Source organism: Pungitius pungitius, chromosome 6, assembly GCF_949316345.1.
Source record: "Pungitius pungitius chromosome 6, fPunPun2.1, whole genome shotgun sequence".
NCBI classification, from domain to species: Eukaryota; Metazoa; Chordata; class Actinopteri; order Perciformes; family Gasterosteidae; genus Pungitius; species Pungitius pungitius.
This window is the reverse complement of record NC_084905.1, coordinates 5,637,976-5,665,331: the sequence shown is the minus strand read 5'-3', so window position 1 is coordinate 5,665,331 and position 27,356 is coordinate 5,637,976. Positions and strand designations below refer to the sequence as shown.

Sequence of the window (27,356 nt, the reverse complement as noted above, 5' to 3'; positions counted from 1 at the left end):
CCCCTGGCTATATTCCTAAGGCCCTGTCCACTCCGGTTGGGCCTATTGTGCTGCAGGCGTTCTGTCCTCCTCCGTTCCTGACGTCGGACCAGGCGAAGCTCAACCACCTCTGCCCAGTTAGGGCCTTAGACTTGTACGTCCGCAGGACCGCCCCATGTAGGCGCTCCGAACAGTTGTTCATGTGCTTCGGGCCACCCAATACTGGGGGCCTGGTGTCTAAGCAGAGGATGAGCAAGTGGGTGGTCGAGGCCATCTCACCTGCTTACGAATCGGCCGGCCAGTCCGCACCTTTGGCTGTCCGGGCCCATTCTACCAGGGGTATGGCGGCTTTTGTTGGGAAAAGTATCGCTGCACGACGTTTGTATGGCGGCAGGCTGGTCCTCTCCCCACACGTTCGTGAGGTTTTATCGTCTAGACCTTAACTCCACACCTGGAGCGCAGGTGCTCTCGTCTGGGTGTGCGCACTAACTTCGCCAAATGAGCCAGTGACCGTGGTGTGGAGTGGGTATTGGCGTTCCCACAGCGTTTTCACGCAGCGTCTCGTTCCCATCAGGGAACTAATGTTACATTCGTAACCGGAGACGTTCACCCTGAACCAAAAGGTTTTCTTGCCACTGACGATGGGCAATTTCATGTCAAGTATTGAAATCAGATGGGACACTTGGAGGCTCGGTTGGCCGATGGCATTGCGGCGCTGTCTTACAATGTGATGCTGTTTTCATCGACTTGGTTCGAATCCAGATTGTGTTGATCTTTTAATAAAAGTATGTTCTTTTATGTATTTCTTTATACGTGGCAGTGATGTAGTGCTCACTTATACCATCGTAATCGCTGCATTGGATATGGGATGCATTTTGAACATTTTCAGCAATATGTTCGCGAATGTGTGACGAATCAGGTGACCGAGGCAGACAACATCTGCCGCTGTCGGTGCAAAACAAACACGTTGGCGTAGCCAAACCAGTAGGTTAAAAAAACAGTAGGCACGTAACACCGGGTCTCCAGTTGTAGCCACATGTTTACCATCTCGTCGCTATGAAATCGTGGGTAATTTGCCCCCGGGCAAGAACTTAAAAGGAAATACTCCACGAAGGGCTCAAAATATCTGGGAGTTAGCCCTCATCAGACTCTTTGACTTAAAGCCCTTACAGACTCCTGGAGAAATTTGCCTCAAATTCAACGAGCGTGAGCGTTGGGAGTCGGCCCCTAAACACCCTAAAAGCCACGTGCCATGTCCACACTGTTGTCCTGCAAGTCAACACTTCGGTCAAATGAAACCCTTTCTCCGCCATAGTCCGCGTGCTCGGACCAGCTCTTCGTAAAAACTGCGCAGAGACCCAGTGAGTCCTGAGGAATCTAAAGTCAAACTGACATGATGGCAACCCAAGCGAAACGACCCAAGGTAACCATTTTAAAACAATAAAAAAGAAACGTCAGTACAGTGCGTTCACTCTGAAAACACCGCGTCAGTGAACCTCACGCGCCCTTCCTCCTGCGTGCTTCAGCGCTACACCAGACTAAACTAAGCTAAGCTACGTGCTGTGAAGCTGCACGCAGGCTGGAGGCGAAGCTCACGTTGGCAGCCGAAGTCTTGAACGACGCTTTTATGTGTTCCAGTTGTTCGGGAGTGTTCTCGATGTTTGATTGTTTTTGACAGATCGGTGACGGTCCAGCGATGAATCCGCTGCAGGACTTTCTACGGTGGTGCAACACAGTCGGCTTGGTTCTCTGCAACAAGGTGTGCGAGCCTGAAGTATTTGTCAAACGCCCGTGAAGACGTTGCCCTGGTTTCCCCCTCGTCTTCCTAACCAAACCCTCCTCCTGTAGGTGTGTGTGAGCAAAGAGGGGACCGTGGCAGAGTACGGGATGCTGGCCACGGACGACATTGAGGAGGGAGAGGTTTTATTCACCGTCCCCCGATCGGCTCTCCTCCACCAGGACACCACAGCGGTCTCCGTCGTGCTGGAGAAAGGTAATGAAGGAGTCTTTCGGTGCGCTTGAAGCCGTCTGCAGTCCTTCTGTGTTGAACCATTTTCTCCCGATACCCTTCACAGAGAGGTCCTCTCTGGAGAGCCCGTCCGGTTGGGTCCCCCTGCTGCTGGCTCTGCTCTATGAATACACGTCTCCGCAGTCCCACTGGAGACCCTACCTCTCTCTGTGGACCGACTTCAAGACACTGGACCACCCCATGTTCTGGTAAAGAACAGATGTAAATCTGTGTCCAAAGCCCATCCTGGATCAGTTAAAAGCCGGGCGTCAAGGTTCCCTTGAATGTTCTGTTGTTGACTTGGCTTTCTTTTACAGTGGTTTACGGATAATTGTTTCAGGTCTAAGGAGGAGAGGGACAAACTGTTGAGGGCAACAGGTATTCCAGAGGCTGTGGACACCGACCTGGCTAACATTCAGAGGGAATACACTGACGTGGTCCTTCCCTTCATCGCCAAGCATCCCGACCTGTGGAACCCTGACACTCACACACTGGACCTCTACACCCAGCTGGTGGCCTTCGTCATGGCCTACAGGTTAGCGAGTATGAGGCCAACACGTCCACCAAGTGTCTTGACGCTCTTTGTGTCTCAGAGTTCATCCAGATACTCCTCTCTGTAGTTTCCAAGAGCCACAAGAGGAGGAGGAGGAGGAGGAGGATAGTGACGACGACGACGACAAGGCCCCAAACCCACCAATGATGGTTCCCATGGCCGACATGCTTAACCATGTGTCTAATCACAATGCTAATCTGGAGTTTACACTGGTAAGGAGACCCCTCCACTCCTAATAACAACTTCTCAAACATCTGGATTCTATCAGGTGTTTTTTTCTTTTCTTTGTGAAGCGTTCCTGAGGTTTGAATTGACTGCCCTCCTCTGCCTCTTTCTCAGGACAGTTTGAAGATGGTTTGCGTGCGCCCGATCCGCAGAGGCGAAGAAGTGTTTAACACCTACGGCCAGATGGCCAACTGGCAGCTGCTGCACATGTACGGCTTCACGGAGCCTCATCGGGGGAACAGCAACGACACCGCCGACATCCCCGTCCGCAACTTCTACAAGGTCGCCGCACAAGGTGAGAGGATTTGTTGGAAGAGTTGACAAAGTGTAGTTAGACAAGAATCCGTATTGGGGAGAAAAAGAAAAAACTTTCTCCCCACAGGTGCTCAGTCCGAACTGGACCGGCAGCTGGTGGAGGAGAAGGAGGTGGTGCTGCGTCAGGTGATGCAAGAGAAGGAAGCCTTTGTCTTTGGGAAAGAAGGCTGCCTTACAGACTCAGAGCTACAGAGTGCGCTCAAGGTGAGACAGGAAGCCGACATGGGGCAGTTTTGAAAGGGAAATGACATTGGCTTGCATGGAGTACAAACATCTGGCTTTGTGTTTTCAGGTGCTGTGCATGTCAAAGGAGGATTTCTCAGAGTTTAAAGACAACGAAGGATGGGAGGAAGATGAGGACGAAGACGTTTCTCTTGCTTTCTCTAACGAGGGTCTGCCTGGATTGAAGGCTTCCTGGAAGTGGCTCATCCACAGGGCTGCAGGTCTGACTCTGAAGTCCTACGAGGAGGAGCAGGATGTGAAGAGCGACCAGGAGCTGATGGAGGACAGGGTGGCGTTTGAAGGACTGAGCAGCAGGAAGCGTAACGCCCTGCAGGTGCGCTGTGGACAGAAGAGCATCCTGCACAGGCTGATGGAGCTCACTGGCTCGTGACTCCGGCTGTAGAGAACTTTTCTTAAATGTTTATCACTGGCAATAAAAGTTGTTTTTCCTGAAGGCATCATTTGCAAATTTAAATACAAACACTTGAGAGAAGCAAATTGTAGAAGCATGAGCAGATTTTTTTAAGATCACCCTTCTGACTGTAAACAGTAGCCATCAGGTACATTACAAGCCAACATCTATTCTAAGGTACTTTCGGTGGGAAAATTGAATAGTGGTTTGAAAGGGCAACATTTGCAGCTGGTATTAGTAACTTGATGGTTTACACCTCACGGGTTGGGAGAATAGCCGAAAAAGGTAAAATCTGGATAAGAGTTTCTCCTCTTGAAATTTTCTAGTCTACAAATCTTAAGCAAAAGACAGCATGTTCTCTGGATAAACCCAACAAAGTGTCAGTTTTTCGAAAGTAGGAACACATTGTGTTTGGTGAAACTCATTTAAACCTTGATTACAACTTTAATGAACAAGATATGTTAACCATATATAGGAATGAACGGCATAACATTCGTCCTGAATGAACACAGATGGCTTGCAGTTTGAATGCTTTATTTACTGTATGTATGCATACTGCAGTTAAGTAGCAAGAACTAAAGGCAAACTAGAAAGGACTACAAAATACAACACATGGACCAATACATTTACAAAACATTCAAAATGTTACAAAATGGGCTGTATTGGTCCTTCTATTGTTCTTCAATTTGGATCTTTGTACAAATCGTCAAGTTACAATGTCACCATCACTTTGCACAATTTACAAGTGCCAGGGAGAGACTTCCAGAGCCAGTTCCAAATGGGCAAACTGTCCCCGCCGACACACCCGGAGTAGAACCCCCCCACCCCACCTGGGAGATTTAACTTCATCTTCCTGTCCCACTCGGGGATAAAAAGGGATCAAATGAAAGTAGCAGGCAGCTTTTTTTTTTTTTCTTTCTTCAATTATCTACCATTCAGCCTTGAATGTAACAAAAAACAAAAAGTCAGAAAAAAGGTTTGTGTGGGAGGGAAGCAAACCAGGGACTTTGGTAGTGAGTGAAAATATGTTTCATGTCTTTACATGTCATGATACATTTATTTGACATGTGCATTGCTCTCCACACATCTACTCGCCCGTTCTCCCTTTTTTCCAATATTTACATCAACAAAATAAAATAAAAAAGTATATTAAACAGCATGTTCCAATCAGTCCTCTCCATCAGAATTCAGCCCCAAAGGCATAAACCAAAAATCTATATCTTTAGATCCGGGCGCAGTAGTCATTTCATCCACATTTCAAATGACTGTGGTGGCCAGTTTATCCAGTGCCGACAGTAGAGAGAAAGAGAGGTGTGTGTGTGTGTGTGTGCGGTGGGGAGGGGAGTGAGTCAAAGGCCTCGGGGCATCTCTCCCGTGTGCTACAAGCTGGCTGGTGCACAGGCTAGCTGGCACTGGTTCCCTCCATCACCTGCTGGGCCTGCTTCTGTCCCATGCAGCACTGGGCCACTGACTGGAACAGCCTAAGGGGAAGGAGAACAGGACAATCAGTATGAAAAGCAGGACTGGCCGAATACATTCGTTTATCATACCAGGAATCATTAGGTGGAAACCTACTTCTCAATCTCAGGAGCACAGTGCACAAAGTCGTGGCTCCAGAACTTGAAGGCGGGGTTCTTAATCAGCTCAATGAAGGTGATGAGGAGACCCCACGGGTGGGGCCTGTTCACTATCAGCCTCTCCAACAGAACCCTGGAAGAACCGGCGAAAGCTTGAACCAACGGCACTCTCGTTTAAAATGTCCACGCAGTGAGGGTTTCAATGCCCCCCTCCCTGTGGGAATAATGAGGTAGCCAAGACCTCAGAACTCTATAGTTTGTCTCACCTGGTGATCTGCTCCTGGATGGCCTCTGTGTTGGCCTCGGCGAACAGATAGAGCATTGTGCAGCTGAAGTAGTGGGTGTGGCTGTTGGGGTACCGCAGCTGGTTGGCGATTGCATTCAGGAACAGGTAACGCCCTGGAAAGACACAGCAGTGTTGAATACAAAAATAAAAATACTTTCCCCAAAGACTCTTAAGATGAGCTCCCAAGAAAGCATTTAACTCTTTTTTTGGCAGCGACTGACTGAGCAGCTGCAGTTTGTGCAAAGCCAACTTACCCTCAGTGTCCAGGTCCACAGCAAGGTTCTGGAAGATGTCCATGTGTGCAGAGTGGGTGATCGTGCTCATTGAGGGGGTGCTGCCCTTGTTGTGGATGTGGGCGATGGCCTGTGTGCCTACATACAACACTAAAGCATTGATCAGCTGGATGTTGTAGCGATTTCCGGGCTCGTTGGACACCTGGGAAACGGAGATTACAAATGAATCTAAATTGGCTTTTGACGAAGTCGGCACTGTTTTTAAAAACAGGTTGAGACGGCTCTCACCTGCAGGTTGCTGCGCAGCTCTGATAGGAAGGTGACTGGTGAGCGGGTCTTCAGATAGGAGTCCAGGTCCTTCTTAAACTGGGAAGGCATCACGCCTGTGAAGTTGGTGAGGATGCGGGGCGCGATGTTGATCTCGCTCAGCATGTCCACCTGCGGCCGGGGTGCAAATAAAACACATTCAGGACGTCCTTTGGCTCATAGCTTCTGCTGATCCAAGCTGCACTGGGAAACCTCCAAGGGTCTAATCAGCTGTGTGTGTGTTTACCTTGAGGTTGGGTGTGAAAGGGTCTGGGAGCCTCATATTGCGTGGGAAGGCACTGAGGATGAGGTTGCGGAGCTGGATGCAGTTGGGCGGGATAACGTCACAGAAGCCGTAATGGTAGTCACACAGGAACTCTGGGAAGTCGTGCAGCAGGACCAGGAGCACTCTCAGAGTGCCCTGAGAGAGAAAATAATGAACAGATTACCAGAGAGCAAAAGGTTTTGCAACCCCAGACGTGAAAACATTTGCACATTCACAGAAACAAAGAGCTTACCAGCTGATACTCTGTACAGAATTGAACTCAAACACCATCACATGTACGAGCAGATCCCATGATATTGGAATATTGGAACATATCAATGTTACACAAGTGTTATTTTCGGGAAGAAGAAAAAAAGCAAGGGCGCACCTTGTAGAGGATTTGCATAGGTTTGTTGAGCTCTACATTCCTCAGGAAAGGGGCCAGGTACTTAAAGAGATCAATCAGCAGCTGTGCGTACATGGGCCAGCCCTGGAAGAGAAACAAACACGGGGTCAACATTACGCATCGAACAGATGGAAATGTGAGGTAATCAAAGAATGTACGAGCCGTCAATTGACTTATTCTTCCATACCTTCTGCTGCGGAGTGTGCGCTAGCATCCTGGCGATGAAGATGCGATGGGAGATGAGCTCCAGCCAGGCGTACACAAAGCCGGGCGCTTTGGTGGGTCTCAGGATGTGGAAGGTATTGCTGCACATAAGGAAGGGGAGAGAATAACATCAAACCAGTGTGTCGCAAACATATGGACGTAAAACCGTATTCCTTCAAAACTAGACAAGCCTTTTCCTGCTGGAGGGGCCGCTCAGGTACGATGGAGGCGTGAGGATATCTTACCAGAAGGCGGTGAGCGTCTGAAAGTTGATGGTCTCCAGAACGTGTTCAGGGGCGTTTAGCTCCAACAGCAGCATGATGAAAATGCGGTGGTACGGCAGCTGTTGGAATTCGGTCTGACGGACGTCGTGGTCCTGAATCAGCACCCCCACTACGATACCCAGCACCTACGAGAACAATCAAAATAAAGTGAGCCAGCAGGTCTAACGGCACGAGGGGCATCTACAGAGATATTATATTGTTTTCGGATGTTGATATCATTTCCCTTTTGATCAAATCAGGCATTTCAGAAGAACCAGTTATTATTAATTTAAAGCGTGATTCATCAAAAAGTTGCAAGTTCCAATTTAGCATTCTAATCCTCTTTTAGAATAAACTTCATTATTTTAGTTGAAAGTCTATTTTCATTCCAGGTTCCCTACATTTGAGCCGACCTAAACATTCATAAAGGGCTTTGTGGCTACACCAACAGAGTGTCATGCTAGTTTCTACTTTAAACTGCACAGTCACAGGCGATGCGGTACCTTGTTGAGGAGGTTGATTTTCGTCACTGTGTTGGTGGCCTCTCCAGAGTGTTTGACCAGAAGGGCTATGAGCCTGACGAAGGCGTCCAGGTTGTGGTAGCACTTTGCTCGGATGATGGCGGCGCTGGCTGCCGGGTTGTGCTGCTGCTCAGCCTGCGCCCGGTAGCTTATCTCCACGCACATCTCTGTGCACAGCCGGAAGAACCTCGTTATCAGGTCATCTGTCTTCAGGATGCCCTGCTGGTGCATCTGGAAAGAAAAAGGAGCCAGAAGAGATCAACACGGAGGTACGAGGAGTCCTGGGCACTGGACTTTCGACACGGATGAAGGAGTGTTCACCTGGCCAACGAAGGCGGAGAAAGCTTTGGTGCTGTCCCTGCCGGCGGCGGCCGAGTGGTACAGGTTGACCCATTCCCTCAAGAGATACTCTGCCTTCTCTCTGAGGCCTGGGGGGTCGTCATATTCTGACGCCTGTGAAATGCCAGAGTGCATCATGAAGTTGGGTCCTCCGTGGGCTCGGTCGATCATGGCCTCGTAGTTGGAGCGAACGACATCCATCAGCTGGGGAAGGCTGGGGAGGACAAAGAGGCAGTCAGTTTGCGCTCCTGTACCATTGGTCATTTCATTTGCTTTAAATGTATCATCTGACAAGGATATATTACTGTTGTGTAAAGCATGTCAACAGTGAATGGAGACTAATAAACATGTTTTTACACTTTGTAAGTACACTTCGTAAAGTTATTAAAATAATGAAAGAACCTGTAATACTGATGCGACTATCCTGAGGATTTTCCATGTTACAAAAGTACAAAGTAATTAGTCTGCTGTTGCCTCAAAACAAAATACGAATGAATTGAGACCGTAAAAAGTCTGCAACCCTGTTTTGAAAAGACTCCGGTGAAAGCAGGTTTATTGCAGCCACAGATACGGATAAATGAGTGAGATGGCTCATTTCCATCGTCGTTTTGAGAAGATACAGTCCAACTCTTGACAAATATTTTTGTACTTGTTTTACACAGGTTGTATTTTATGGTTATCTTGAATATGTTCAGTGCAATACAGGTCAATTACAGCGACAATAAACTATTTTCTGCCAGAAATTCTTTATTTTTTGCAGATAGAACTTTATTTGCATTGTTCTAACATGGTTGTACATTTTATTTTCTTTGTCTATTGGAGCAATCTGGTTTAATTAAGTGATTGCATTTTTTTATTAATGTTTGTAAAAGCATAGATGGACGAGTCACAAAATGTTATTTCAAATCAATATTTAACATGTACAATTTGGATGGGGCATGAACACGTTTCTTCCTCTTGACAGAAAAAGTTTGAGAACCACTAATTAAGTAGTAGTTAACTGAACCTTACTGTCCATTAATATCGCCCTGATTGCCACAGCAGATATGGGTGGTCTATGGATAAGGAATCACTTCAAGAATTTAAAAAAATGGAGAAAAAAGGAGTTTAACATAGGTGTTTACCCCTCAGGTGCGTTGGCTCTGGAGTGTGCACAGGTTCTCATTAAAGTCTCAATTGTGTGGAAGAGGTCAGCCTCCGTGACGTGGCTGACGCTGCGTTCGTCCACCAGCAGCAGCTTCACCAGCTGCATGGCGAAAGCTACCGCCATGTAGTGAAGTCCATTCTCCATTGACTAGGACACAGTAATGAGTCTCAAATCATTTACAAGAACTACATTCGAACCAATGAGGACATTAACACTGTTCAACAGAATGAACAAAACTGTAGTACACAACAAAACCATGAGAATTAGATCTTTACAAGTGCAGGACGTCTACATCAAATCTTAGCACGAGACCTGAGAGAGTAAATGCCTCCATTAATTAAGCGTACCTGTGCCAGGTGCAGGTCGTACTGCTGCATGTTGACCAGGTGGTTCCTGATCAGAAGCTCCACTGCCTCTACATTGTATTTGTACTCATCACGACATTCAATCAGACACCTGTAAACATTTAAAGCACAACAAGCAGAAACATTAAACCAAATTTTACTTTTTTAATATCCCTCAAAACTAACTAAACTCAGAATTACGAGATCTCCCCAACGAATTAACACAGCAACCAGGGCTAAATAATAGTTTAGACTCACCTAGTTATCTGCTTATTGCACCACTGTGGGCCATAGGCCCGTCCATCCTGAAGGGCTTTCAGCACCAGCAGGTGACACTCCCTGTAGCGGAGCAGCAGGTCAGCATCTGCACCGCTGGTGGCATCTAGAAGACCTTCCACAGCCTGCAAAACAAAAAAAGCCACCGCAGTAAAACACAAGTCGGCGTAGACCTCATCATGATTCCCTCACAGGGCTTCTGAAGACCAGCTCAACCGCCGTACCTTCTGCAGAAGGCCGAGCGCGGCGATGCCGTCCCGGGAGTTCCTCGCCAAGGCCACGGCCTCCAGCAGGCTGCGCAGAGCCTGGGTCAAGGGGTTCATGGCGAGTGCTTGAGGGATGGCATGAAGATGTTGCTCCAGGTCGGCCATGCACTTATCATAGATCTGAGCCACGTCATCTGTGGCCCATGCCTGCTGCTGTTGTCAGAGATAGAGAAAGGATGGGAGTCAAGTTCGGTGGGTTTATCATCTTGGGATATCAACACAGGAACCATTTTCTTATTTACTGTAGAGACATACAATAGTCTAGCGTAAAAGTATTTGTTTTCTTATTTGTGTCAAACCTGTACAAAAGAACATTCTTGAAGATTTTAAATCAATGTAGCACCTTTTCAACTTCCCTTTTGCCCTCAACAGGTTAGTTTTGAAGAGCCCCCCCGACAAAATGTAAATGTCAACTCACCTTCATGGGCTGAGCCAAGAAGCCAGTGGGCTGGGAGAGATCATTGCTGGGTAAGAAACCTGGAACATTCCTGGCAAACTCTTCATACACGGCAAGTTGTTTGGGGTCCACTCCTCCCACCTGCAACACAACAAGTGAGCTCTGCAGTGTCACGTAACACGGGCCATCAGCAGCTACACAGAGTCTACAGATCCAGTGTGTGATGTAACTGTACAGTATGTCTCGATTAGCTTTCCTGGACGTTCGTGGCCTCACCTTGAGTCTGATCTGCTCAGGCATACGCTCAGCCTGGTAAGTCAGGACGACGGGATCACAATAGCGACGCCCTTCTTGGCGGGCGTGCTTCCTCAGCTCAAACTCCTAAAAAGAAAAAGTGAAGTCAAAAATACTTTTTAAAAAGCAAGAAATTTGACAAAGAGCAAGAGAAATAACAAACAAAAGGTGCAAAATCAAACTTTTACAAGACTGTTGCACAATAGCAGAGAAGTATACCTCTAAAGCCTGTAACGAATGGATACTTTTATAGCTCTGGCAGCACTAGTCAACAAACCATGCATTGGAAAGACATTTCATTTCACGGCTGTAGAGTCTCACCGTGGCTAGCCTCTTGTCCATTTCAGGGCCAGCTTTCTCGACCGCCGTTTTCTGAATGAAGCAGCAAGCGAGTTCGCAGTTGTCTTGAGCAATCCTGGCCGCAGCCTCCTCCATCATCTCCCTCTGTTGGGGTGTCGGTGCCTGAGGGAATGTAGACCTTGAGTTAAAGAATCAGGTATGGTGGACAGAAAGGCCGAGACTGCTTTCTGCAACTCATGGGTAGGGTTGGGTATCGAGAATCGAGAATCGATTGGAATCGAAACTAGCTTTGCGATTTACCCGGTATCGTTCAAAAGTTTAAAATCCGATTCCTAGTTTCGATTCTCAGTCCGCCGGCGCCGACCGGAAATAGAAACCGCTGAACACCAACGAAGAAGCGTCCACCGGAAGTGTTGGCGTAACAGCGGGATCGAACATGTATAGCGTGCGTCGGCGGTCCAAAGTGTGGTTACACTTCTCGAAACAAACCGAGAACTCGGCAAAAAACTCCCGGTTGTTGTGAATTTGTGACGCATCAGACCAGTGCGCGCGCGGGTGCCGGGTGGCCCGAGCGGAGCGGTCCTCTCTGTTAAAATGAGCAGTGAGGCTGGCGCTGCAAAGAAAAAAAAAAGATTGTACTAGCACTCCCCGCGTCGACCGCCAGCAGCCCCCCCGTCAGCAAAAGTGTCCCCGATTTGAGGTTGGGAGAGTTGCGCGCCCCCCCCCCCGTGTGCCCCGTGTTTGACGCGCTGCCTCTTCCTCTGATTCCAAGGGTTCGTTTTTGTGAGGTTTCAAAAATAAAGTTCTCTGGAGGAAAGTGTACCCTTGTTAAAATATATTCATAATTTATAATGTTTATACAATATTCAAGTTCATAGTTTGATATTTATTTTGTAGTTGAAAACAGCCCTGTTAGAAATTCATAGTAAAGTTAATAAAAAGAATTAATATTGATGGAGAAGGTCAGACTATTTTCTTCAGAAAGACCCTTGGTTAGCTAGCTTATTTAAAATATCTTAAACTTAGACTTTTTTGACCCTGCCTCTTAAAAGAATCGGAATCGAGAATCGCTGGGAACCGGAATCGAAACCAGGAATCGGAATTGGAATCGGAATCGCTCAAATTCAAACGATACCCAACCCTACTCATGGGGGACTAGAGATAAGGAAAACAAGCCTTTATGTTCATCGAGCTTACCCTCAGGGCAGCGGCAAAGCTGTTCTTAAGGTTGGTGGCGATGCTCATGAGCAGGGGCTCGCGGCAGGTGATCATGGCCATGCCGGCGGTCAGGTTTCTCATCATATGGTGAGCCGCCACGCGCATGCGGGACTCCTCCGAATCCAGGGCAAAGTCCTTCCTGATGATCTGCTCACAGGTAGTCATGGCGATTTTGATGGAGCGGTCAACCACAGGGTGCACAAGCTCCTGAACCGCTCGCTCCACCGACTGCCGAACACACTGCTTCAACTGAGGATGGGCCTGCAGCAGTGAGATCTGGAGGGACAAGGGCGATGGAAAAGTAAAAAAAATGAGAACATCTTAAAGATAAAAGCAACAATATATGCAAAGAGAGATTTCTAAGGTTTCTATGTCAGCTCCCTGGGATGAAAGCAGTGTTTCTGTGTGATCTGCCGGTTTAATTTCCCCACCCTCCAAAGCAATTGAGGACAATTTTTACAAGCAAAAAGAAAACAATGGCCCCAATGTAGGTAACACGCCCTGCTGCGAGGTTAGTTGAACAAGCCTCGCCGTATCGCGTTAACTTCTACATCGGGCTCAAAACTTACGTTGACATTGATATTGATGTGTGGGGCCAGGCCTGCCAAGGCATACACATTGATGTCGTGGTAACTGAATTGTGGGGTTGGGGGCCCGGTTGTTGTGCAAGCGGGGGTGGTGGTGGCGGGGGTCGAGGGAGGGGCCGCAAATGGAACAAAGTCTCCTGTTGGTTACAAGACAGATTTGATTGAATGACAGACAGATTATTAAAACAGTCAGAATTGCAATTAGGCATCAAACCGGCTTCTTCGTGTGACCTTTTAGAAAAGGATTTTCAAAAGAACTTCAGGGAGTAAAGGACTCGTCATTGCAAATTGAATGTGATATGGCAAAATTCTGAATTGCTACAATAGTCACAGAATGTACATTCATTTGTTGCTATTCTCCAAATTATTAAAAGACTAAAGGTTTTCCCTCGGGACACAGGTGATGTCAACATTTTTCAGTATTGGCTGAGAGGACAATGAAGGGGACATTGAGACGGTAAAAGCAAATAAGGTGCACCAACCTGCAGTAGAGACCGGCAGCATCTCCTCCGGAGGCTTCACTTCTTTCTTTGGTGCAGACAGCTGCTCCTCCAAGGTCTTGAGCTTGTCTTTGTCCTTCAGCAAGGTGCCTGGCTTGAGGTCATTGATGTCCAGCGATAAGTTCTTACACAAAACTTCAATCTCAAACTTGAGGTTGAGCTGTGGGCACACAATTACAAGTTAATTAAAAGTGGTCAGTTTAAAAATATTGTAGTCAATGACATTTTTTATAATCATTTGTACAAGGACTGGAAGTGGCGACACAGGTCATGTAATACAAACTTAGTGGTTAGCAAGTAGACATTTTGTTCCGTGCCGTGATCCTTTCATATCTGGTACCAAAGCCTTTTAACCATAATTTAGATGGAGTACATTTCAAAGAGCTGCCTGAAGTTAAGCAGCTAAACAAGGGAGCAAATGATTACCTTGAGGTCATGTTCTTGATGCAGCTCAGCAAGAACATTCATGATGGCCATGGTCCAGGGGTTCTGGGGCCGGAAGACCTACAACGTCAGACGCACAAGTCTGTTAATTCACAGAACCTCAAACAATGGAATAAGATAAGCATAAGCTTAATATAATACGTGTGAGTGAAAAATGCAGTTACTTTTATCTGAAGTAAATATGCCAGCATAATAAACACCTCTCAGGCCTATTTTACTAACCATGCTACGTAGACTGGACTCCAAAACTTTGGCCACAAAGGGAACAACATACAGTAGCTCCTGTTGGCCTTTCAAGTAGGCTTCCAGAAGCAAAGACTTGACTTCCAGATCCTGGGAAAACAGAAAAGAAAATTGGTCAGCCGTCCAGAAAGCGGAGCGCCATGGGGAAGAAAAAAAAAAGAAAAAACCTCCCTATAAAAGACGTACCGTGTAGAGGATAGGCTTGTTCTTGGCCAGTGTGATCATGCCCAGCCAGTGGCCCAAGTTCTTCAGCAGAGAGCGATCAGAGAAATTGGCAGCTGCCTTGTCAGAGGTCAACAGAACCTGAAGACATTTAAAGAAATTCAGGGATGAGAGTGTCAGTATTATTTAGAGATGCCTGAACTGAAGGAAAAAAAAATACCATGCATCTAGCATGGCATTGTGATGGTAACGATCTTATGCCCCAGTGTTTTACCTTGATGTTCCTGTAAGTCTCATTGAGGACCATTTTCACAAACTCGGGGTTCTTGAGGGTGTCCAGGAAGTTGGAGTAGAGACCGTGGAAGTTGGGCTCAATGCTCACACGCTTCATCACCAGGTACTGAGAGACCCAGGGCATAAACTCTTCCTTCACAGTCTCTTTCAACTCTTCAACCTGAAAGGATGAAGCGCATATGGTATTAAACTTCATCTTTGACTGACAGGGTTGTTGGGTTATGTTTATTATGTCTTTGCATTACCTTCTGTGTCATGTTGGACTGGGAAAGATTGTTGAAGATGAACGCAATCTTCTCCTGGACATTTTCTGGAGGCTCAACAATCCTTTCTGTTTGGTCAGTGGCCACTAGCAGGGTGTCAATGTTAGTTGTGTTTATGGAGGGCTGCAGGAAGTAACCAAAATAAAAACCTGTTATTCTCAATATCATGCATTTAGTTTTACATGTAGAAGAGTAACAGAAATGTGCACAACAATGCACATATTAGGGTGTATAGATGTTAGCAAAGCCAAACTCACAGGCACATCCTTCTTGAAAGTGCTGGGTGTCGGTCTTGTAATGGTCGGCGTCTTTGTCACGGTGCTCGTTGTCGTTGTGGTGGTGACTAGAGTACTTGGCTGACCTGGCTGCGGAGCTTTGGGGACACCTGGTTGCTGTGACTGGGAATGGACTTGTGCCAGTGCCAGACTGCCAGGCGTGGTGATGGAGCCCTGCATCTTCACCGGAGGGTCCCGTGACTGTTGGCCATACTCGATATACTGCACACACAGGATATTGAAAGAAGCAGAGCGCAATTTTATTTATCCGTATGTTCGAATCATTTTTAATCAGTCATAGTCAACTCTAAAGACTTAAAAATAATGCTCATTTTAATTAAGGAAACCTGATTACCTCTTGTAAATGGTGGGGGAATTGCAAGAAGTGGGCAATCGAAGCCAGGTGTTGACAATACTGGGGATAGTCCTTTAGTCTACAAACATTGAAGATTATGTCATGGTATCTTGTGCATGTTTGGGCATTAATACTCATTTTACAGAATAAATGTTTCATTACCTGTTTTTAAACCTATCTAGGGCAGCAATTCCAAAGTAATACATTTTGGATCCATAGGGTTTCCTTAAGGCTTCAAGAACGTATCGGAGGGCCAGGCCCAGAGCCATGTAGGTCACGAGACCCTTCTCGATAATGCCACCAAAAAGGCAGGCAGTGATGTGCAGCTCCTTGTCTGGGTACTGAGGGAAGAACCGGTATTCCTCAAACAAGTTACGGAGCATACAATTGAACACCTCGCGCTCCCGCTTGATGGTCGAATCCTTGAACCTCTGCAGCATCTCCAGTACCTGGGAGGGTGGGCGAGCAATGATGGAGTTAACTTGAAGCACAACACTACTTAGTCAAAGAGAAAATAATATTGCTACATACTTCATCAACAGACATAGTTGGGTGAGGTGGGTGGTTGTAGATGCGCTGGAAGTAACTGTTTGCCTCGTCGTCAATCTCTTTGCTAAAGTGTTGGTTTGCCTCGGGCCACACCTGAGAAAGGTCCGCTGAAAAAACAAAATAGAAAAAAAGACAATGTTACATCATTGACTCATTAGTTGACTTTGCGAAAAGAGTATTCAAACGGGTGAAAGTTAGGTGTTATCGCTTAAAACGCAAACAGACATTCAAGTGGGGCTGTCTGCTTAAGCAGACACAGAATGGAAGACTGATCTGCATTTCCTCTGTGATCAACTAATCGTTTTTCAGAAGGGAAGAAGAACTTTACAATGAGCAAAAAAAAAGTACGAGCCTTCTATAGGCTCTTTTGCTGAAACTTCTCTTCTACACAGCAGAGGAAATGCAGCAGCGAGCCGTGCAGTGCGGAGCTCTCAGTCACACCACCACTTACAGGCCTTCATCTTACTCTGTTGAAAGGTGGGGGGGTTCAGGCCCGGTGTGCTCATCTTCCTGGTGCCAAAAGGGTCTGTGTTGACAGTTGGCATCCCCAGACTGGAGCCAATACTTGAGCCGATGCCTGTGCCCAAGGGACCTGAAAGTTAAGTAGAAACATTTAGTGACAATCCAACTGCAACAATTTGTTCCCCTGCTTCAAGAGCCGTGGTTGTTTGTGTTAAAATAGAGAAGAAAAAAAATAGCATAGTACCAGAGTCCATACCAGGGAGCTGCGAGGACAGGCTGCTGATACCCCCAAACGGTGTGCTAGGGTTGGGGTTGGTGAGAGGTGGGAAGGCCTTTGCTGGGGATTGGGGATTACTGAAAGCAGAAGTCAGTGAGGTTGGGAAACCCTGCATGCTTTGAGTATGGGAGGGGGCTGTGCTGCCCAGGTTCAAGGAACCCATGCCGGAGAGGGAATCCATCTAGAGAAGAGCAAAGAAGGGAAACAGAGAAAATCATTTATTTAAGGTTTTTTTTTAGGATTAAGAGGCCGCCTTGAGGAGACATGAAAGTGTTTCTACAGCAATGTGCTTCCCGTGTGAAGATACCTGTACAGGAGAGATGGCATCTAGGCTGCTGGTGCTAGGGGCACGACCCTTTGGCATTACCCCCGGTGGTGGTTGCCGGGCTTTATTCATTACATTGCTGCAGTTGGCAACCATTGTCAGGATGGTCTCCGACAGCTCCTGTGACACGCTCCTGAGGAATTAAAAGTGATGGAATGTTCATTTTAGAATGAGTTGAGAGGGATTGGGGTCCATAAACTACACATTGGTTTTTAAATAAATAGTCAAAACACAATAGAATAAAACTAAAGCAGGGCTTCACTTTGAGCAAGACTTACATTTGAAAATGGAAAAAAAAGCTCAAACTAGTTTTTGAAAAAGGCAAATACACAGTACAGTAAGCCAAAAAGCATCTCACCCAGCACAGGACTGCAGGCAGGCCAGCATGGTGGCTAATGTCTCCGGGGGAAGCTGGGCACTTTTGGGCTGGTCCTTGTCTGGGGCCAGACCACCCAAGATGGATGGGCAGCGCCTCTTCAGGAACGTCACACACGCCTGGATGAAAGGTTCCTGGGAAAAATGATTGTGTAAAAAAAAAAAGAAAAAAAAAAATAAGATTTGTCACGGGGCGGCACTCTGGAATTACAATGACAAACAAGAAAACCAATCTACAAATCGCTGTTAGTGTACGAAATCTTACCCCATGCTCTCTGATTTTGTCAGTAAGCCATTTATCAAGTTTGAGGTATTCACGGCGGGAGGCAAGTGCAGCGAGATCAATAACAAAGGCAAATGGAGTTCCATTCAGCAACATCGATAGAGACTGGGGGGGGGGGGGGGGGGCACAGGGACAAAAACACTATTAAAATAATACCTTTATGTAGAATAAAGCAGAGACCAGCATGACATATATGGAAAAGTAAATCAGAAAAAAAAAAACCAGCAGAATTAGGAAATAGTGTTTATACCATTGAATAATGCAATGAAGTTCTGAAGGTTTAGGTTCAGAGAGGTCAACATGTGTCATTATTGGGTCCATTCCAACAAACCTTCAAATCCTGGGCCACGTCGAGGATGCGAGACAGCTTGGCCTGGTCATACTGCTCTCCTCTCATGTACCACTCAGCCATCGAATGCATGATAAGCTGACGGATGGAAGGAGACTGTCCCTGGAGAAAAGAAAAGCCAGGTTTTATAAGTATACAATCAAAAGAAGAAAAATGGATGACCTCTTGAATCGAAACCAACAAGCATCAACACCAACCTGTCCGTGCCAGGCGTAGTGCAGGATGATGGCAGAGTTGGGGTGGTTCCCCAGAAAGATGGGCATTAGGGTAGAGATGAGCTCGTGGCGCAGCGTGTGCCAGGAGGTGGAGATCTGCAGCAAGGCCAGCACCAACATGTCCGGGCAGTGCTTGATCGGAAAGCTGAACAGTTGCTTCACCTGCTCATACTGGCCCACCTCCGACAGCCTCAGCAGACTTTCCACCAGGTCCAGACTTTTCCTGTTAAGAGTGGAGGGTAATCCTTCAAACACAGTGAAGCTCCATGGCGGCATTGATAATTTGTTGTATTAAATGTGCTAGGTCAAACATTACGGAAATGTGAGAAAAGAAATCATTCATTTAGAGTTTAAACTTTTAAACTAAAAAACAAATAAGTAGCAATTCCGTTCCAAAGAGCAGACAAACAACAAGCTCCATACCAGGTAGCAATCTCCCTGTTGTCATCCTCTGGTGGGGCTTTAAGGATGTCAATGGCCACAGTGTGACAAGGATAGTCGGCAAAGGAAAACACTTCTGGGCTCATCAGGGAGTGCTGAATAAATGACAGCTGAAGAAAAAGAAAAGTAATTAAGACCACCAACCGTAACCACACCCTGCACTATCTGGACGGAGAAATCAATTACTGGTTTGCATTAGGATTCTTCATTATTAAACAAATTTTATATCCTTTCACAATCAATTAGGCCCTTGAAAAACAATTTAAAAATCACATCGCCAATGCAGAAGATTTCGGCCCGTTACCTGTCCCTCTGCGTGTTTCCATGGCCGATATATGAGATCGACGGGAAACACCTCCATGCCCAGCCCCCTCTGAATGCCGTACACGACTATATGTAGGCCTTTACTGTCCCGGATAATAAAGCCTGCGTGGTCCAGTTCGTAGGTCACTTCTTTGAAGTTCAGGTTGGGATTCTAGGGAACAAAGAAAGGTCAAAACTAAGTGGGCCTTTCAAAGTAATGTGGAGTTACTATGACAGCCCATTGCATGAATTAACTTGTGTACTGACGCGGGACCGTTACAGAGCAACACTATAAAATGCTGTAAACATTGGTAAACAAATAATCTAGGAAAATTTATATGAAAATATTTTTAGACTTTGAGCTGTTTAATGTAATAAGATGGTGCAAGTGTTCAAAATACTTAAGAGGAATTAATGTGAAAATTTGGTGTCAATTGGGCATCCCAATCATTCTCAACAATCAAAGCGGTTCATATTTTTAAAATGTTGTCAGTGAAAAATTATCTATAATAACGAAACTAACGGCCTCACTTACCACTTCTTTCACAACATCAATGAGAACCTCAACATTCCACGTGTGTGCCTGTGAGCCATCATTTTTGTCCTTCCCGTCGCTCCAGATACCGCTGCCTGGAGCGGAGATCGACTGTGAGGGGAAAAACAGAATCCAAAGATAAAGTAAGCTCCGTTGTTTAAAATACTAAAGGCATTATCTCAAGACTCATTTCATATTGCACAGGCATTGCTTAAACCAATTCTGCAGCTCTTGACAGTTTATTTTTGTTTATGTCTACATTACTTTTGCTATGTTTGACAGGACTATATTTCCTTCCCTGCCCCCCTCAAAGAAAATCTGATTAGCCCAAGATCCGCGTCCTGCCCAGCACCCGCATCTAATTGACCCGCCTCCTTTGGAATTACATGGTTGCTAGTGAAATAAATAAGAACGGAAATTAGGTACACCTAGTTTCACCACTTCATACTACTACTACCCATTTTGTGTGTGTGAACAAAAAACAAAAATAGGAGCCAAAATGCAGCAGTGTGTCATCTTTTCCTCTCGTCCCCGTCAAGCCAACTAGCAAAGTTGTCAATGAGGGCCGTAGACTTCGGGCCTCCTTTACACCAAATAAGGCCCCTCACCTGTAGTGGGATGCCATCCGTTAGCCCCGAGTGTGTACGAGCCATCATGCCGAGGACCCTGGCCACCTGGCTGGCAGTCACCTCTCTCACCCCATACTGGAGGATTATGTTTCTGCACTCATCCAGACTGGAGGGACAAAAGGATGAGGTCAAAGGGAACCAACATCATCAACACTCACATTTCCATTCAAATCCCACTGATATTGTATTCAAATCACTATAAAACTAAGAGCAACATGACACATCCACAGAATAAATAAAGGACTTACCTAGCACAGAAGCCATAGCCGACTTCTTGCATGAAGTCTGCGAGAGAACTCTCCATCATGGTCTTGGCTAACTCCCCCGAGTCTGGCAGGATCCTGTCCATGAGAATGTCCCGTTTTTCAGGGTACAGCAGTGGTGCGAGCACCACAGGGCAGCGCTCCTGGGGGAAATCTAAAAATGGAGCATAATTTTTTTTAACTATAATAATGTTTTGGCCAAAATACTGTTAAGTCCAACAGATGCCTCTTCAGCTGCGGGCCTCCATATGCTTCAGGATCTGATCAACACATTTGCGTACCTCGGCAAAGTGTCTTGAGGAAGGCGTCGATCTGCTCTTGTCCTACCCCGCTGGCTCCCTTCTGGCCAAAGAGTAGATGGGAGAGGAGCAATTGCAAGACCTCTATGGCAATGTCTTGGAAGCCACCTTCCTGGTTTCCTCCGAGATCCGCGTCCACGTATGACCGCAGGAGGTCTGGAAGTTTCTGCTTGATGAACTGCGCAGCTGAGAGGCGAGAGGAGAAAACAAGTTAATAAAGCACAGGCTCTGCTGTTCTACAATGTGCCCTGTAACAATTACACTTCAGTTTAGCCTCCAACACACAGCTGGCCTTCATAGACTCTGCATGTTTGTCCAGATGGCGGATTTGATTTCCTTCTTTATTTTCGACACAATCTACGACTCCTTTAAGTAATTACAGATTTTATCCTCGACAGCCTGTCAAGTATTTGGTGGCATGTATTAACAGAAACTGCTCTATTCTGAGGAACAAGGGCAATGCATTGTCTTTTTGCAACAAAAAAAATAAAATAAGGCAATAGTGCAAGAAAGGAATAATATGTTCATATATCTAGGTTATGAATGAATTTGCCAGCAAATATTCAGGCCAACAATACACAACTAAACGGCTTCAATTGACAATTTAGTGTTTAGATGCAATACTTTCAACAAACATTCACACACATATATATATTAAAAAAATGGATTTCTGCTTACATATTTCCGGCCACATTAGATTTACTTACCAAAACTACGAAGGTCTGCGTTGCTGGAGTTGAGCAAAGCAAGTCCAAAAATCACCTGGAAAAACCAAATGAATTCATTAATCATTCGACACTTTTTCCCCCAGTTAAACATATTTTGATTTAATAGTTGTTAACTGTAAACAATGTACTGGAAGTACATCATTGTAAACATGGACCCAGTTAAGATCAGCAGAGCCGGCTTACCTCTTGGACCTTGCTGAGCTTAAGAACTTTACTCAGTTGAGTGAATAAATGGGCCGAAGGCTTCAAACTCTAAAAGACAGTTTAAGTAGATTGTATTAGATGTCAAATACATTTTTTATTTTTATGAAGACCTGCTAAATGTTTGTACACATGCACATGGGACTAAGTTTACAGACAAACATTTCTGCAATTAGAAAACGTATTCAAATCTAGGCAATTTAACTTATTACTACATTTTATTGCTTTTAGTAGGAGGCATTTACTCAACTCTATTATAGCAGAGTAAACAAGAGCTATAATACATCCTGGCCCCACCGGCATTCTTACCTTCTGGTAGTGCAGCGGATTGTCAACGGCGTAACAGAGAGTAGCGATAAAGTTTGGCTTTGATATCAGCGACACACACTCCTGAATCAGAAACTGTGTCTTCGGCAAGTTGAAAAGCAGAAAAACGTACCGAGGAAAAGGAGAAAGTAAAAAGAACAGAGGCAGGTGAAGAGAAGATAAGACAGCAAGTGTCTCAAAATAATTGATCCAAAACAATAAGCAGTCTTCACAATCACGCTGTGGGAAACAAACGCTCGAGGGGGATGGAAGCTCAACAATATTCCCCAAAATATAGGTGGACCTGGGAACTTGATGTATTTCCGATGCCCGTCGGCAAGAAAAGTTTTTCCCAGTGATAAATTCGGAATATATATATATATAAATATGTTATGTTTAGGCTGCCTACTCGAATTTCTGAGTTTTTGAGTGTATAATAGCTGAGAAGATAATCGAAGCAAATGTGGCCAGCCCCATGGCAACCTATATTACATAACCTAACCTCTATTACATAACCTGTGGCAACATTTTGGCTTGATTAAAAGGCATTCTGGGTCTTGTTGTCCATTCTAGCAGCTGTTGGGACGCTGGGTCCAGCGCCGTTAATGGCACTACAGATCAGACAGTTACGGTGTGCGTCTTTGAGAAGGGCGATCGACATGAAGAAATATTTCCATATCGAGGTTTGTCTGTCCTGCAGAACTATCGGGAGGATCAAAGAAACTGTTAAAACAGCTCAACAATAATACAATAATTTGGAAATTATTTTCTAACAAAGGGCTCATCACTACGGTAAAATAAGATAGCATTGGATTCATGAGTGTCAGCTTTACACACACAATTTATATAATATTAAGAGTTTAGGAACCGTAATATCCACACACAATTTAGAATAGGCCATAACATTTCTACCTTGTACACAAAGTTGCAGGATTTTTGCCACAAACCGCATGTAATTAGCATAAAGAGGGCATGTCTGTAATGGGGAGACTCAAGGGTACCGAGAGAACCCTTAACATTAAAATAAGTTGTGAGGTAAAGGATGCCTGTGAATGTCTTCCTGTCAGTTTTCGCCTTGCCAAAGTCTTGCATAACTTACGCTTATTCAAGCTCTAGAACCTAGTAGTGTCTAAATACTCAGGGCCAAGGCACCGTCAAGAAAATTAGAGAATGTTAAATTAAGAAATTTATAAAATACAGGTTTTGGGGTATATGCACAAACCAGAGCAGAACATACATAGTATTATGAGGTGCTACACTGAGGGGACTTTGTGTTTGGTAGATTCTGACTATTTTAAAAGTGGTGAATGGTGAATATTCCAGAAGATACGAGTACACCAACTATTTTTTTAATAGCCATATACCTTACGTTTCAATAGCAAATTGAATGGAACTATTCCTCTAGTTTAAAACAGACCGAAGGGGGGAATCTGTACCAAGGGCCAACAACATTACTCACTAAAAGAGAACTTCAGGCAATCAAAAAAATAACATAGCTCTAATCAAAAATTACCTGGTGAAAGTCCTTGCCACTGCTTTTACCATCGCCACTGAAATCCACATGAGAGAAGAGACAGCGTAGTAAATGCCTGTCTGCCTCAGGGCCGTGACGATTAACAATCTGGGAGAGCACAGGCAAAAAGATCCAAACGTGAGCACATCGGGATGTTTTAGTACACTTCACAGATAAACATCCAGATATTTGTTGGCCTATGTAGAAAATAAAAACTTTCTACCACGTACATGCTGTATTTCTTGCTGGCTGGCTCGGTAGTTTTTCTTTGTTAAATTGTCCACCAGATAGCTGATTTGAGACAAAGCCAGCGAAAGCGAATCAAGATTCATTGCTAGTTGGGGCGGAAGCAGGCGGCCGAGCACGGCGCAAAATCACCATTATTCCCCTTTAGTCACTTCAGTGATAGGTTACTTCTGCTCCCCCCCCAAAAGGTATGAAAAATGTTTGCTTCCAAATGACTTTTCCGATCAGTGGCTCCCGGTGCTAGGTAAGGTCCTTCAGTTTAAAATCAAGTTCAGCATCTGAAATGACAGGACAAACAAGATCAGTCATTTGCTTAAAAAACACAAAAACATTACAATTGAAATAAAAACAAAAAAGAGGCAATAGAATAAAATATTGAGTTCTGTAGCGTTACTTCCATGCAGGACAATATTTACAATCAACTGGCACCATTTCAAGGCCTACGTGCACAACAGAGTGCAGTTATAAGTGTATTTTAGTCTGCTGCCCGGGCATTCATCTGCAGGTTCATTCCAAACTACGGTCAATACGAATTAAAGCAATGTAGTTTTCGTCAGATACGTTTTGATAGTTACTGTCGATCTGTAAACATGCCGTGTTCATAGCATATGCTTAGGCCTCGACTGCACCCGCATATCTGGCACAGAGATTGAATGCTAACGGTAGTTAAGTTGCTTAACCAAACTTTCTGTTTAGAATAGAGTGATAACTATCGCCGCTTTATCAAGGAATTCCGATGCTTTCAAATGTAGCCAACAGGCTATTTCTGGTGACTAACGTTAATGGACTGAGTTAACGTTCCAACTCGCCCACTGAAACAAAGAGCAAGCTAATGCGAGTTAGCAAACGCTACGAGCAGGCTAGGTTACCGTAACATTTCATGTTATCTAACGATTCGGTTAGCTATCGTAAAATTACCAGACACCCTAAAATGATTCGACGCCAAGTTATTAACTTGGGTCGTTGTAAAATAACGCACACGTGTGAACTGGGGAAACGTAACGTTGGCCACTTACTTTAGGCTAACATTACCATGACGCTGGTAAACACTTTGCTAGAGGAAAAGTTTGAGGGAACGGTAGCGAAAATGTTTACAGGATAAATAAGCAAGCGTCAACATTAACCGGGACATCTGTTACGCTGTTGCTAGCATCAACATACTTCACCCGACAGTCAAGCATGTAAACCGAATAGAATTTCCCATCTTTGACAATACATAACGATAAGCTCTGAATTAGTACTAACTCCCTGTTGGCTACAAGCTAATGGTACCTAGTTAAGTTAGCATTTACGTGAAGCTAACATTAGCAACATGAGCCCGTTTAGAGCTGGTTTGAATGAATCGGGAAAACCAATCAACATATTGTTTTCCGTGTATTTATTAATTGATTGACTAGATAAAATAGCTATTTAACCTATTACGAATGTTTCGAAATCGTTACACATGCCTTGGCCATCTACGTGGAGGCCCTGTATTGCGGATGGGGTTTGCGCGATCGTGCAAGCTACCGTTAGCAGTAACCTTGTTAACGTTAGCTTATTTCCACGGGCACTGGCTAATGTACGGAATCGTCAAGATTATGTTTTTTGGAATCCCCAACTGTCCTGATACGGAGCGTAAACGTGGCATAGAAGCACCGTCCCCGACAATGATGTGGCTAATACAGTTATAGAGAACTAGGTTCTCTTTGTTGAGGTAAAATCATTGCTAAATACAGAAATTAGTTGTTTTATGTTAGCCAATATGACAGCTGCTTTTCAGCAAATAGCCTATCCCCGCGCTGCTCGCTAACATTCCGTCTGTATCAACATCGTTGCTTATGTGTAGCATATAAATCGGTCGACGGTTGGTAACCAACGATATTTTAAATCTCACCGTGCTTCCAAGAAAGTAATTCAGGTTTTCATCCCTTCTTGTTTCGCACAACAAACTTGACGAAATGGAAGGGTCGCTGTGCCTCCAGTTCAGTTTGATTTTCAAAATAAAATGGCGACTGTCACCACCGCGGCGCGGTCACGGTTCGAGATGAGTGCGTGAGCTTATCCGCGCGACACACACGCAAGGTGCTCGCCAACAGACACCTGGAAATTAAGCAGGTTTTTATTGTTTCTCTATGCCAATGCTAAATTAACGGCATTTTTTTCTCATTCATAATGAAGCTGAAACAACAAACAATAGAAACGAGAATGCAATACGAGAACCACGTTGTTTTTGCGGTTATTTTATTTACGTTAAGGAAATGCACATTGATTGCGCTAGAATGACAGATTAACATCACACTGGATTTCTCCCCGCCGATTTTCCTGATCATGATCATTTAAAATGGACAGTCTAACTTTTAAAAGGGCATTCGACCAATTTCACTAATGTAGCTCAGATTGGCGCCCGGTGACGTCAGCCGAGAATTTAGCACGAAAACAAGTATATAAAATAACTTAACGCATACAAAGCAGCGTTGTTTTGTTGTGTATACACATCATTTCGCGCGGTCAGAATAACTCTGGGTGCCCAACTGCGTCCACAAGATGTATAAAGTACAATAGTCGTCAGATAACAAGAGGAGCACTTCAACGATGAGAGGCTCTCGAAAAACCTTGACTTTTGTTTGGACGCAATTGTGGACCTGGGTTTAGTATGTGAGCCACGTGAATGCGGCATTACGATCAAACAGCTCATGAAATCACAGCAGCCTTTACTGCTTTTGGTATCGCTGTTCTACTAAATCCAATGCTGCTGTTATTTGCATTAGTAGTCACTTTCCACTCTTACTATGGGAATCATTTGTGTGGTTTGATTGTATAACCTAGGATCAGCTCAAAGGGCTTTACATTTAATTGAAAAAAATTAATGTTATTTGATGTAGCAGAAAGATGATGTTGCATCAAATATACTTCATGTCAGTGACCTCTGGAAAAATCGGCAGACCAAACTAGCTGATGCTGTGGAAGTCAGACTGGCACCACACAACCTCAAGAGGACAAAAACTCACCCATACGTTGTTGTAAAGGTGTTAAGGGTTGATTTCTACAACATCCCCTTACAGTATTTCAAAGGTTATTACATCCATGTGCCTCTTGTGAAAGTTATTTTGCTCACAGCCGAATAGCAACAGGAGAAAAACACTAAGCACTTGCGAAAATTGCTGTAGTTGGAAGACATGGTTCCCTTTTTACGTATTATCCCACTCTCATTAAACTCAGGCAATTCGTATAACAAAAACTACCTTTTCCCATATCACCATTGTAACCATTTTTCTCTTTAGACATACTAATATGTTTTTTATGGTTCTCCATTCACTGTTATAGGGGTATAATGCCTTCTTTGCTGGTTTGATCACATCCCAAACAGCAACCTGCTTCTTGATCACATCCTCGTTGGTTAAACCTGAACAAGAGATTGTGAAAGAGAAGTTAATGTTGTTCTTGTTATATTGTTTTTTTTTTAAACTATTGAGTGTAAAGATCTAGTGAAATTCTTGGCAGGAGCGAGATCCTTCTTGTGGCAGTGGCAAGCAATGGCAAGTTCCTCACACAGGAATTGCACATGCTTCCCGTGCTGGACTGGCGTCTCATTGTCA

The 27,356-nt window shown here is 44.9% G+C and overlaps 3 protein-coding genes across 9 annotated transcripts in view; 2 read left to right on the top strand and 1 right to left on the bottom strand.

Annotated features, from left to right (window-relative positions):
* The window catches only part of LOC119195886 (histone H2AX), a 545,468-nt gene that overhangs the window by 5,100 nt on the left and 513,012 nt on the right, over positions 1-27,356 (top strand). The window lies entirely within an intron of this gene.
* setd6 (SET domain containing 6, protein lysine methyltransferase) lies at positions 1,034-4,360 on the top strand. The gene is made up of 9 exons (XM_037451151.2): positions 1,034-1,402; positions 1,658-1,738; positions 1,828-1,972; positions 2,055-2,196; positions 2,328-2,522; positions 2,608-2,752; positions 2,880-3,060; positions 3,148-3,284; positions 3,373-4,360. The coding sequence occupies exons 1-9, from the start codon at positions 1,373-1,375 to the stop codon at positions 3,691-3,693; spliced, it is 1,377 nt and encodes a 458-aa protein (XP_037307048.2). The 5' UTR covers positions 1,034-1,372; the 3' UTR covers positions 3,694-4,360.
* Positions 4,232-25,819, bottom strand: cnot1 (CCR4-NOT transcription complex, subunit 1). 7 transcript variants are annotated; one of them, XM_037451126.2, is made up of 49 exons: positions 25,655-25,819; positions 23,763-24,056; positions 23,533-23,640; positions 22,023-22,121; positions 21,696-21,764; positions 21,492-21,546; positions 20,767-20,970; positions 20,471-20,639; positions 20,202-20,328; positions 19,594-19,704; positions 19,060-19,230; positions 18,738-18,865; positions 18,297-18,537; positions 18,082-18,201; positions 17,733-17,855; positions 17,451-17,602; positions 17,075-17,225; positions 16,747-16,948; positions 16,495-16,620; positions 16,011-16,135; positions 15,642-15,928; positions 15,480-15,558; positions 15,107-15,346; positions 14,832-14,972; positions 14,567-14,746; positions 14,317-14,433; positions 14,110-14,220; positions 13,870-13,947; positions 13,426-13,603; positions 12,926-13,080; positions 12,336-12,632; positions 11,160-11,300; positions 10,821-10,925; positions 10,566-10,685; positions 10,106-10,300; positions 9,864-10,006; positions 9,609-9,717; positions 9,239-9,408; positions 8,097-8,328; positions 7,758-8,006; positions 7,237-7,400; positions 6,975-7,092; positions 6,770-6,871; positions 6,364-6,537; positions 6,099-6,248; positions 5,832-6,012; positions 5,558-5,690; positions 5,290-5,424; positions 4,232-5,195 (listed from the first exon to the last, which is right to left on the bottom strand). In XM_037451126.2, the coding sequence occupies exons 2-49, from the start codon at positions 23,862-23,864 to the stop codon at positions 5,117-5,119; spliced, it is 7,146 nt and encodes a 2,381-aa protein (XP_037307023.1). In that variant the 5' UTR covers positions 23,865-24,056; positions 25,655-25,819; the 3' UTR covers positions 4,232-5,116. The 7 variants fall into 7 exon arrangements, with proteins under 7 accessions (XP_037307023.1, XP_062418724.1, XP_062418723.1 ...); XM_062562740.1 differs by having other exon boundaries at positions 15,107-15,356; positions 15,481-15,558; XM_062562739.1 differs by having other exon boundaries at positions 15,107-15,356; positions 15,481-15,558; positions 16,735-16,948; positions 18,082-18,195.

What these genes read in the sequence shown, in the direction of transcription:
- cnot1 (XM_062562737.1), bottom strand. Translation starts at nt 23,864, where the DNA reads ATGAATCTTGATTCGCTTTCGCTGGCTTTGTCTCAAATCAGCTATCTG. An exon ending in TGCCTGCAGTCCTGTGCTGG is followed by an intron (nt 17,226 to 17,450) that starts GTGAGATGCTTT and finishes TTAATTCCTCAG; the next exon opens with GAGCGTGTCACAGGAGCTGT. An exon ending in ATCCAGGAGCAGATCACCAG is followed by an intron (nt 5,425 to 5,557) that starts GTGAGACAAACT and finishes CGGTTCTTCCAG; the next exon opens with GGTTCTGTTGGAGAGGCTGA.
- setd6 (XM_037451151.2), top strand. Translation starts at nt 1,373, where the DNA reads ATGATGGCAACCCAAGCGAAACGACCCAAG. An exon ending in GCTTGGTTCTCTGCAACAAG is followed by an intron (nt 1,739 to 1,827) that starts GTGTGCGAGCCT and finishes CTCCTCCTGTAG; the next exon opens with GTGTGTGTGAGCAAAGAGGG. An exon ending in CTACAAGGTCGCCGCACAAG is followed by an intron (nt 3,061 to 3,147) that starts GTGAGAGGATTT and finishes TTCTCCCCACAG; the next exon opens with GTGCTCAGTCCGAACTGGAC.